The sequence below is a fragment of the Buteo buteo genome, chromosome 16, assembly GCF_964188355.1.
Source record: "Buteo buteo chromosome 16, bButBut1.hap1.1, whole genome shotgun sequence".
In the NCBI taxonomy this organism is placed as follows: Eukaryota; Metazoa; Chordata; class Aves; order Accipitriformes; family Accipitridae; genus Buteo; species Buteo buteo.
This window is the reverse complement of record NC_134186.1, coordinates 1,904,798-1,915,690: the sequence shown is the minus strand read 5'-3', so window position 1 is coordinate 1,915,690 and position 10,893 is coordinate 1,904,798. Positions and strand designations below refer to the sequence as shown.

Sequence of the window (10,893 nt, the reverse complement as noted above, 5' to 3'; positions counted from 1 at the left end):
ACAGAACAAACTACCCTTCCCCTCCCCACACACACTCAGCGCCGCAGACAAAACCTGGGCGCACAGGAGGGCTGCAGACAACACAGCCAGGAAAGAGCTTCCCTACCCTGAAAGCTGTCCGGATCCAGCCACCTTCCTCTGGCCCTTTTTCGGCTGGGCAGGTACCTCCAGCACACTGGGGGAGAGGCGCGGGGTGCCATGGGGTTGCTGGGGACCTGCAGGTTGTGGGGGGACGGACCCCGTGGTGCTAATGGGGTGCAGGTGGGAGATGTGGTACAGCTGGGGCTGCTGTGCCTGCGGTGGCCGAAGGTGGGGACCCCGACATCGCGCAGTGCCACGTCCCGGGGGGGGGTGATGCAGGGGGCTGGCACAGCGTGGCACCCCAAGCAGCAGGAATGGCCACCCCAGGCTCTGCTCCTCTGTCCCACTGCCCTCCCCAGGGACCGAAAGAGGCTGAGCCCCCCCAGAGAAAGTCCACAGCCCCGCTCTGCTGCATTTGCACCCCAGAAGCTGGGTGCTTTCGGGCCCAACGCCCTGCACCCACGTGGGGCAGGACCCGGTGGTGACGCAGCGGGCTGGCATGCCAGGGGCTGGCGAGGGTGCGGGGTTTCACGGAAGGCAAACCGGAGCTGAAGGCAGAGCCGAGCACACCTGGAGCATCGCCCGTGCTCTGCCTGGCTGCCGGCCAGCGCCGGCAGGGCTACGGGGCTCCTACGGCACCGCACACCGTGCCCCGGCACGGGTCTCAGCACGGAGCTCACATCCCCATCCCGCCCTGCCATGGGTCCATGGCTGGAGTTGGCACTGGACTGAGCCAGGCATGTGAGTGCCGGGCAGGTGGGTAGCATTGCCGGCAGGGATGGGGGCATGGGCGAATTGGCAGGGTGGCGAGCAGCACTGGCCCTGGGGTCATGCAAGGGCTCCAGGCTCCAGCCGTCGGCACCAGCTTTCGGCTGAGGAGGGGAAAGCAGCAGCTCCTCTCTTCCCATTTCAAAGCGAAGGGCCGGGCGGGAGCGCTGCGAATTGCTCCCCACCCTGGCTCGCTGCCGCGGGTTTGCCGGGGAGGAGGATCTCCTGGTTTCTGATGGGGCGGTGAGCGAAGAAGGTGCGTGGGTGCAGGCAGAGGCACTGCCCTGGCACTGGGCGCACGCTGGCACGGGGACCCCAGCTTGGCCCCGCTTGGCTCAGCCACGCTTCTCGGTGCGTCCCCAGGTCAGCAGCGTGGGAGCGTAACGGTGGGTTCGGGGCTTGCTGTGGGGTATCCCCGGCCAGGGATCCCTGTGGGCTCCGGGCAGCGCTCCAGGCTCTGTTCCTTCCTTGCAGTCTCCGGACGCCTCGCCGTGCCACGCAGCCCTCCCCGGACGAGGGGACCCTGATCGCCCGTGTGCCATCACATCCCCGGCCATGCCCCAAGCTGGGGACTTCCCACCCCGCAGCCCCCGGTGAGCGGGGAAGGAGCCCGAGCCTCCTCCAGGTACGTCTCAGAGGGTGCTGGGTCGGCAACGGGCAGCGGCTCCTCGGGAGTGGGAATGCAAGTGCTCGGTGCTGATTGACCTGAGTAGCTGGAAAGAAGGAATTAGCGCTTGGGGTTGAACGTAGATTTTGATCTGGCCTGAAATTGGAGCTGCCCCTTGGCTTCTGGGCTGTCCTGTACTCCCCAGGTGGGCTCTTCAACAGCCAGAAACAAAGCATTTCTCTGAAAAAAACACTATATTTTTCTTACACAAAATGTGTCTTATAGAAAACGCAGAAATAAAATGTTGGGGCTGGTGGTGTTTGGGACGTGTTCCCCCTGGAAGCATTTGCCAGCCACGGTGCTGCCTCTCCGGCCCCAGCCCCAACCTGCTGGGCCAGTTGCGGCTCCTGTGGGACTTCGGCACATTCCTTCTGCCAGAGCCATGCAAGCACCAGGCGCTGCAGACCCGCAGCAGCTCTGCGGGCGCAGCGGGAGCATTCCTGCGGCGTGCAAGGAGCTGGCCTGCAGCGTCTCCTCGCCGTCGGGCATAGAGCCACAAATTTGGCAGTTCCTTGCAAAACCGGACTAATTCTTGCGAAGGCAAAGAGGCTGCAAAAAGTCTCCATGGTGCTCGGCTTTGTCCTTCGAGGGGTCTGATCTTCACCCGCACGCTGCAAACCCCACTGTGCTCACGTCAGCGGCGGCGTGCTTTACTCAAAGCAACTCCTTAAGAGCCAACGATGTGGGGACAGACCCACCCCACCGTCCTGTGAAACCTTCGGTCAGACCAGACACCTTTACAGCACTGAGTCGACAGCTGCCAACTCACCTCTGGGTAAAAATCGCCCGGGGTTTGTAAATCCAGGCAGCAGTAAAGCTCTGGGTCGGGCTTAGCGTGCCACCCTCCTCGCATCGGGGCAGCCCCAGGCTGAGCTGCGGAGCCGGTTTGGCCGGCACAGGTCCTCGGGGTTGTCGGCAGCGCTGCCGGGAATGGGGTGCCAGCCAGGGCGACGTGCCGGCAACGCGCGCGGACTCTCGCTTTCAGCAGCCCAGCTCTCACCTCCGCTTGGGCCGCCTCGGGCATCACCTGCGAGAGAGAAAACTGGTCCCCGGCATGTCCCGGCATCCCAGCTCTGCAGCAGCGCTTCCCCTTCGGCTCTTGACATTAGCAAAGTATGGCAGCCGGTTTAGCCCATTTTATCCATGTAGAAACAGGCTCAGGAAAGGCTGGGACCAAGCCCGAGATCCCCTGGGATCTCCCTAATGGTAAAGGTCCCCATCCATCCCCAAAACGCGCTGGTGCAGGGCACGCAGGGGAGCCTGGCTGAGCCGCATGAAACCCTGGGGAGGAAAGAGGACAAGCCTGGGGAGCGCAGGTTGGGAGCTGTGCTGGTCCGGTGCTGTGCCCCGCGGGGAGCCAGCACCTCGGCAGCCAAGGGGGAGTTGGCAGGGTGCTGGGGATCCATCCTGGCATCCGTCAGCATGTGTCCTGTGGGCAGTGGGGCAGAAGGAAGAGGCAGCTGGGGATGGAAATGCTCTGCAGGGTCCCCTCCCGCCCCCATCCCAAGGGACGTGCCAGCTCGAGGGCTGGTCTCCACACAAGCCTTTGCTTTGCTGACATGCCAAGCGCCCTGCACAGCCGTCCCGGTGTGCCATCCGGGCACGGCCTCCCGCTGTTGATCCTGGCCCACTCCAGCAGATTGTGCTGCCAATTTACACCGATGTGCACAATCGGGCCGGGGACTTGGTGGCAGGGACTTGGCCAGGAGGCTCATTCCTGATGATAAAGCTTCCATCAGAAGGAAGTGCAGAGAGGTTGAGTCACCCCTGACTGTCACCAGGAGAGTGCGGGGCTGGGCTTTACTGTCCACGAATGGGATGGTCCCTCTACCCCAAATGAGTATAACATGGTGAGGGAGAGATTCTGGCAGGTCAATGAGATTAAGTGCAGCAAGAGATGAGCTGCCCCATTGCTGTCTCCCATCGCATCTCTCCACCTGCTGCTTCTGCTGCTGTTTCTCCAGGTTGGGTGACTCCGGTCTCCACCGGCCGCCATGGATTGGAAAACGCTGCAGGCGCTGCTCAGCGGGGTCAACAAGTACTCCACAGCCTTCGGCCGCATCTGGCTCTCTGTGGTCTTCGTCTTCCGCGTGCTGGTCTACGTGGTGGCGGCGGAGCGTGTGTGGGGAGATGAGCAGAAGGACTTTGACTGCAACACAAGGCAGCCGGGCTGCACCAACGTCTGCTACGACCACTTCTTCCCCATCTCACACATTCGCCTTTGGGCCCTGCAGCTGATCTTTGTCACTTGCCCTTCCCTCCTGGTCATCATGCATGTGGCCTACCGGGAGGACCGCGAAAAGAAGAATCGGGAGAAGAACGGGGAGAATTGCCCTAAGCTTTACAGCAACACGGGCAAGAAGCATGGTGGGCTGTGGTGGACCTACCTGTTCAGTCTCTTTTTCAAGCTTATCATAGAGATCCTGTTCCTCTACCTCCTCCACAAGATGTGGGACAGCTTCGACTTGCCAAGGCTGGTCAAGTGCTCCAACGTGGAGCCCTGCCCCAACACTGTAGACTGCTACATCGCTCGGCCAACCGAGAAAAGAGTCTTCACCTATTTCATGGTCGGAGCCTCCTCCATCTGCATCGTCCTCACCGTCTGTGAGATCTTCTACCTCATCTTCAAGCGGGTTGTGCGGAGTGCGCGGAAGTGGAAGAAGTCCACCAAGCGCTCCGTCAGCTACAGCAAGGCCTCCACGTGCCAGTGCCACCTCAAGACAGAGGAGAAGGACAAGTCCCAGACTAGGTGTGTGGGAGATCTGCGGGCCTCGGCTCCCAATCTGAGCACAGTCTGACAGGGTGCTGGGAGGGGAAAAGGGAGGGAGACGTGGCCGGGGATGGCTGGCCCCAGAGGTAGCCACTGGTGATGCCACCACCAGACTCTTCAGCCAGGACCTCAATGGCTCTAGAGGGGAGTGGGACACATCCATGGGAACTCTCCTGCTTGGAGCCATAGGGATGTCCCCAGGTGTCCCAACGGCATGGGCACGCTCAGTGGCAGGTGGGTGCTGGCTGCCCATGGGCATGCCTGAGGGTGTCTGTTCTTTCCACAGAGGAGAGGAGCTGTAAGCTCACCCATCCCAGCTGGCTCGCCTTCCCCTTGGCCCACCAGCTTTTCAAGCCTGCCAAGTCCCCCAACCCTCGAGAGTCAACCCATGTGAAAAATGACTAAACCCAACCAACTAAAGTCCCCCGAGAGAGGGCCGTAGGTGCCCGAGCAGATGCAGGTAAGGCGGGGGCAGCCCCGGAGCTCTGCCGGCTGCACACAGCGGTGCCACAGGGCTTGTACGTCGCACCAACACAGACGCCGTGCACGACTCTGCCGAGCAGCCAGCCCCGCCGCGGCAGCCAGCGCTGTCCGGCCTGGCAGCGAGCCCAGCCAAGAGCTGCAGGGATGAAGCCATCGAGCCGGGAGGGTACACGGGGCTGGGGCTGGCGGGAGGGAGCATGGGGGCTCCCGTGTCCCAACAGCTTCTCTTGGGTCCTCCAGCTCTGCTGCTCCCACGCTGGGTACGAATGCATCGGTTGGTGCCCAGTCAGGGCTGGCGTCACCCAGCGTAGCGACAGTCGTCCTGGCTCCCTGTGCCTTGCACATGCACAGTCCCAAGCACTGTTTCATCTTCCTTTCCAAAGAAATGCTGGGCTCAGTGCTGTGGCCAGAGCCCTCTTCATGCATCCGAAGTAATTACAGAGGAGCAGGGCTCCAGGCTGTTGCCAACTGCTTGGTTGGCCCAGTTTGCCGGTACGGGGTCGGGAGCAGCTTTCTGCCTTTGCTCATGCAAGCACCGTGCCGCTGTCCTGCCTAAATGCCCTTGCTGGCTCTGCTGCTTCCCCCAGTGCCTTTGCATCCCCCCTTGCCTTGGATGGACATCACACACAGCACGAGCTACGGATCCAAAAGGCCAATAAACGCCACATTGTTTGCAGACACTGGGGTCTGCTCTGCACGCTGTAAATCAGGGGGACTGGTGAGGGTAGAAGAAATGGATTTGCAGAGGTTCCCCAGGATCCCTGGCCGGGTGCTCCTCACTCCCGTCTGAGCCGGGGCAGCGTGGGTCGAGCCCCAGGGCCGGCGTGCCCAGCGTTCGCCCGCTCCACCTCCTCCTGCCTTGTCACGCATCGTTAAACTTTAATTCACCAGAACCGCATGCTGGCCCCCAAGGAAATCAAGGACGGATCAGCATCAATTATTTACTAAACTTTGATAAATATTACAATAAATAGAAATGATTTCCATTTAATCTCTCCTTAAGCAGCACTACGTGGAGGGTCTGCTGGCGCTCCGGCCAGCCGAGTTTCCAGCTCTGCTCGGCTCACCCGCACTTCCCCAGAGCCATGAGTGTGTCGCCGTGCGTGCCATCACGGCCAGGGCTCGTGCCGCTGTGAAAGGCTGTGACAGCGATGCCCACGCTGTCGAGAAGGTAACATGTCTCTGTGCCAGGACACAGAAAAAGTGCTTCCAGCATGGGCTGCTCCTTTGGGCACCCCAGCACCGCGTCACCTCTGTCACCTGTGGTGCTAGCCCTGGGCACGGGGCACCCTGTGCCAGAGGAAAGATGCTCCAGAAGGTCGAACAGCACGAGGTCTCTGACTGGGAAGCGGCTCTGGCACCAGCGTGGGGGTCTGCTCAGGGACACCCGCACGGCTCACTGGGGACCTGTGGCTGGTGTGGGTGAAGCCCACGCTGGGCACGGTCTTCCTGGCGGGTAAAGCAATGTGGGAGCCGCCACATCCGCAGGTGAGGGCAGCTCTGGTTCCTTTGTAGGTTTGGAGCAGCTCCCCAGAGGTGATCACTTCCACTCGTCGAGGGCCGGTGGGGTGCAGAGCATCCCTGGGGACAGGCGCCAAGGGGGGGCTCGCTGTAGCAGCGGACACAACCCAGAGGCAGTGGGAAGCGGTATTCACGGTGGGCCGGCTGGGAGATGGGCACTGGGCTCCACAGCACCCTGGTGCCACGGCCTTGGGCAGCACGTGGGCGTTACCTGAAGCACGGCAATTATTTTATATTAAACATAACAACACTGTTCCGGCTCTGCCCTCTGCGCAGCCCCGGCACTGTCAGTGAGGAGGAAATGCCACGTCTCCCAGTTGTGTGTGCGGACTGGACTAGTTTCTGGTTTCGAGAGCCCAAACCCCCCCGGCCCTGGCTGACCCCACACAGCCCATGCCAAGTGTGCCAGCCCTTCTCGGCCACCGCAGGACAGTGACTGGGGACACACACAAGGGTTTTGCCCCCCGAAGCCAGCAGGACTTAAGCCTCTGCATAAAATACCAGCATCTGCCCCCCTCCCCTTGTTGCGGTGCCTCTGCTACCCCCCGCAACTCCCCCTCTGAGCCCCCCCGACAGCAAAGCTCCGCTTAAAACCCGGTGGCGGGTCCCGACCCCCGGATTCCCGGTGCAGCTCGGCCCGGGAGACGGCGGGGGACCCGGGGCCGGGGCAGCGCCGGGGTCCGGTGTGGATCCAGGGCTCCGGTGTGGATCCAGGGCTCCGGTGTGGCTCCAGCACCACCCAGCGCCCGTCGCGCCGCACGGACCCGCGGGGGGGGGATCCGCCGAGCACCGGAGCGGGCAGGGGACGAAGCATCCCCGGGGCCACCCCACCGCACACCCCCGGGACACCCCACCGCACACCCCCGGGGCATCTGGCCCCGGACCCGGCCTCCCCCGCTGCCTCCCCCCCCCCCCCCCCGCGATGCAGGGCACTAAAAGCCGCGCAGGGGTGACTTGCTCAAGGTCCCACGCGTGGGCAAGGGTCCCTATACCCACCCCGGGTGGGTCCCTCTCCCGCTCAGAGCCGCAGCCAGGGAGGAGCGGGCAGGGAAAGCCGGGTTTCCCACCCCGGCTACGGCCCCCGCTGTCCACGGGGGGGGCCCGGTTGTCCCGGGGGGGGTGTCCCGGCCATCCCCGGGGGTCCCGGGCGGGGGGTCCTCCGTGCACCCACACCCCACACACCCCCCTCGGGGCCGCCCCCTCGGCCGGGGGCAGCGGGACGGGGCCGCCCCCCACACCTGCGGGACGGCGCTAAGCCCCGGCCCCCGGTTTCCTGCCCGCGCTCCTCCCCCGGTTCCCCCGGGTCCCCCACGGCCAAAGCCGCCCGGTCCGGCCCGGGCAGCTCACACCCAGCGTGGCCCGAGCCAGGCGGGACGTGCCCGGCGCGGCGGAGGTGAGTGAGGGGTCCCCGGGACCCCCGGAGGCTGCGGCATCCCCGGGGGGACACCCCAACACCGCTGGCACCCCCATGGGAACGCTCCTCTCGCCCCACCGCGGCTGGGTGTCCCTTTAACGGCCCAGCTGGCACCTCCGCCCGCTTAATTGGCAGAGGTTAATTAGTGGCCAGGGCTGCGGTTGCTTCCTCTCTCCCAGCTGGGCTGCGGGGCTGAGCTCCCGTTTTGGGGGGGTGGGGGCATGCGGGCTGGGTTCGCCGGTGGACCGGGGGTGAGGCTTAAGGGGTCCCCGGAGCGACATCTCGGGTCTGCGTGCGGTGAGTGGTCTCGGGGGTCCCCAGGTCGGGGAAAACCCTGGATGAGGGGGAACGGGCAGCGAGGGAGCCGGCGGGAGACTGTCCCGTCGGTTTGGGGTGAGCCCTGAATGGGTGTCGGGGTGGCTGCTGTACCCCGGGGGTCTGCAATCCCCTCGCCACGACCCTGCTGCTCTCTCTTTTGGGGTAGCGGGCTGTAGGAGAGGCAAATCTGGGCTGCTCCTGTGAGCCCCCACCGTGCCCCCCCCCCTCTGGCTGCCGTGACCCTGATCTCCCAAGGCAGCCCCAAACCTGCTGGCCCCTGAGCCCTTCGCTGCGGGCTCTGTCCTGGGATGCTGTGGGGGGAGGTGAATCCCTGCGCTGCCTCTTCTCCCCCAGCCCCGTTTCCACACCAGGCAGTGGGATGCAGGAGGAGCACTCCTGCGCTCAGAAATGCTGCCTGGCTCCCTCCCTCAGCTGTGGGATGTTCTTCAGGGGGTTTGCTGGGACCCTCTGCAGAGCAGCCATGTCCCGAGATGGCATGGAGCTTAGGTGGCCCCATCCGCCCTGTGCTCTCCAGCATGGAAACAGAGAATTGACTTGGCTCCCCTTCCTTCTCTATTGGCAGAGGCACGAGGCTCCCTAGAAGATGGGCGACTGGGGTTTCCTGGAGAAACTGCTGGACCAAGTCCAGGAGCACTCGACGGTGATCGGGAAGATCTGGCTCACCGTGCTCTTCATCTTCCGCATCCTCATCCTGGGCTTGGCCGGGGAGTCTGTATGGGGGGACGAGCAGTCGGATTTTGTGTGCAACACCAAGCAGCCGGGCTGCACCAATGTCTGCTATGACAAAGCCTTCCCCATCTCCCACATCCGCTACTGGGTGCTCCAGTTCCTCTTTGTCAGCACCCCAACCCTGATTTACCTCGGCCACGTTGTCTATCTCTCCCGGAAGGAGGAGAAGCTGAAGCAACAGGAGAGCGAGCTTCGGGCTATCCACAGCAAGGACCCGAAGATCGAGCAGGCCCTGGCGGCCGTGGAGAAGAAGATGTCCAAGATCTATGTGACGGAGGACGGGCGGCTCAAGATCCGAGGGGCGCTGATGTGGACGTACATCATCAGTGTGATCTGCAAAAGCATCTTTGAGGCTGGCTTCCTCGTTGGCCAGTGGTACCTGTACGGCTTCTCCATGGTGCCCCGCTATGTGTGCAAGAGGGACCCCTGCCCTCATCAGGTAGACTGCTTCATCTCCCGCCCTACCGAGAAGAGCATCTTCATCATCTTCATGCTGGTGATGGGCCTGATCTCCTTAATCCTGAACCTCCTGGAGCTCTTCCACCTCTGCTGCAAGAACCTGCTTAGCAACATCAAGAAGGTGTCGGGGCCGGCCGGCCCCAGCCGGGATGCCTTTGCCGATGACATGGTCTCGGGTCCCTACACACCCAAGCATTACCCCTTCCTGCCCATGGCCGAGAGCCACACGCCACCCTACCAGGCCTACAACAAGCTCTCCAGCGAGCAGAACTGGGCCAACTTCCACAACGAGGAGAACCTGGCACTGGGCAGCGGCAGCAGACCCCTGTCGGACCCCTATGCCCCCAGGGCTGCCGAAGCCCCCGCCCCAGAGGAGAAGCTATGCAGCCGGCCCGGGAGCTCAGCCTCCAAAAAGCAGTATGTCTAGTGCCGGGGCTGGCCCCGGCCGGCCGAGGGGACCTTCCTTGGTCCCTCGTGCCTGCAAAGGTGCTGGCCGCAGGCAGGCAGCTGCCTCTTGCCTCGTGCTGTGCCGTACGGATGGACCCCGCTCCGGAGGCTGTGCCCGCGGAGACCTGCCTGCTCCGGGATGCGATGCTCGGGAGCGGGGCTGAGTGTCACCCTGGAGCGGAGCCTTCGCTCTCTCCTGTTTTCCCCACAGACCCTGCAAGGAAGGAAACCGCAGAAAGTTCCCCGGGATGTCGCGTCCCGCGTGCCTCGCCGTGGGAAAGGGAGAAATCTCTGGAGCCACGCGGCTGGGAACGGGCTGTCCCCGGGGCCATGGCGGGAGGCTGCTGCCCCTCGGGACCTGCGGCTCGGCCGGACCCCGGAGTTTGCCGGAGCCCCCGCCGGCGTGAGAGCCGGGCGTGCGGCCGTGGGAAGCCACTCGCCTCCAGCCTCCACACGGAACGGGCTGAGCCCGGGAGGGCTGGGGGGAGCTGGGCTTGATGGGTCCTGGCCACCAGCCCTGTCCTGTTCCTCTGACCCCGGCAAGGAGCCAGCAGGGCCAGCGGCTCCTGCCTGGGGTTTGCCGCAGGAGCTGCCCCTTCCCTGCGGGGCACGGGGGGGGAATTAAGCCAGCGGCAAGATCTCAGTCGGGGCTCTGCGGTGAGCGGCTGATCCCGATGGCTGCAGGGTCACCGCTCCAGTGGCCTGGGAGTGTGAAGCCCCCCCCCTGCCTCCTGGCCCTGGATCCTTTCCCATGTGGTGTGTGTGTCTCTAAGTTATTTTTAACCTGCTGGCCTGAGCATGGAGCTTTCTGCCTTAAAGGTGCAGTTGTGCGGGGGATTTGGGGAGCTGTGTCCAGCCTGGGCCACGCACCCTCAAGCCCTGTGGTTTTGGGGGAAGAATTAGCCTAGAAACTGCTGGTTTGGGGGGGTTATTTGGTTTTATTACTTTGCACTAGTCCTCTCCTGCTGTGGGCTGAGGTGCTGGGGGGGGGTGTGTGTGGAAGAACCAACTGCCACAGCGAGAGCGGTTGCCCCAACTTCCCCAGCCCACTGGTGCTGTGAAAGGGGAAGGTCCTGTGATTACTGAGGGGCTGTGGGTCCTGCGTGACCCCAGCACAAGTGTGGAATGCAGACATTATTCCTCAATGCTGTTTCCTTCCCCCCCCTTGGCAGACTCGGCGTTGCATCTTGTTGAATAAAGTCGAATGAATGAAAA

At 63.5% G+C, this 10,893-nt stretch overlaps 2 protein-coding genes across 5 annotated transcripts; both read left to right on the top strand.

Annotated features, from left to right (window-relative positions):
* Positions 1–6,500, top strand: GJB3 (gap junction protein beta 3). Of its 3 annotated transcripts, XR_012653107.1 has the most exons (5): positions 1–161; positions 1,324–1,474; positions 3,481–4,265; positions 4,573–4,746; positions 5,773–6,500. XR_012653107.1 is itself a non-coding variant. In XM_075047280.1 (4 exons), the coding sequence occupies exons 3-4, from the start codon at positions 3,511–3,513 to the stop codon at positions 4,586–4,588; spliced, it is 771 nt and encodes a 256-aa protein (XP_074903381.1). In that variant the 5' UTR covers positions 1–161; positions 1,324–1,474; positions 3,481–3,510; the 3' UTR covers positions 4,589–5,706. The 3 variants fall into 3 exon arrangements, 2 of the variants coding, with proteins under 2 accessions (XP_074903381.1, XP_074903380.1); XM_075047280.1 differs by lacking the exon at positions 5,773–6,500 and having other exon boundaries at positions 4,573–5,706; XM_075047279.1 differs by lacking the exons at positions 4,573–4,746; positions 5,773–6,500 and having other exon boundaries at positions 3,481–4,314.
* A 730-nt stretch (positions 6,501–7,230) lies between these two features.
* Positions 7,231–10,893, top strand: GJA4 (gap junction protein alpha 4). 2 transcript variants are annotated; one of them, XM_075047277.1, is made up of 2 exons: positions 7,231–7,683; positions 8,606–10,893. In XM_075047277.1, exon 2 carries the CDS (start codon positions 8,627–8,629, stop codon positions 9,656–9,658), a length of 1,032 nt encoding a protein of 343 aa, XP_074903378.1. In that variant the 5' UTR covers positions 7,231–7,683; positions 8,606–8,626; the 3' UTR covers positions 9,659–10,893. The 2 variants fall into 2 exon arrangements, with proteins under 2 accessions (XP_074903378.1, XP_074903379.1); XM_075047278.1 differs by lacking the exon at positions 7,231–7,683 and adding an exon at positions 7,986–8,001.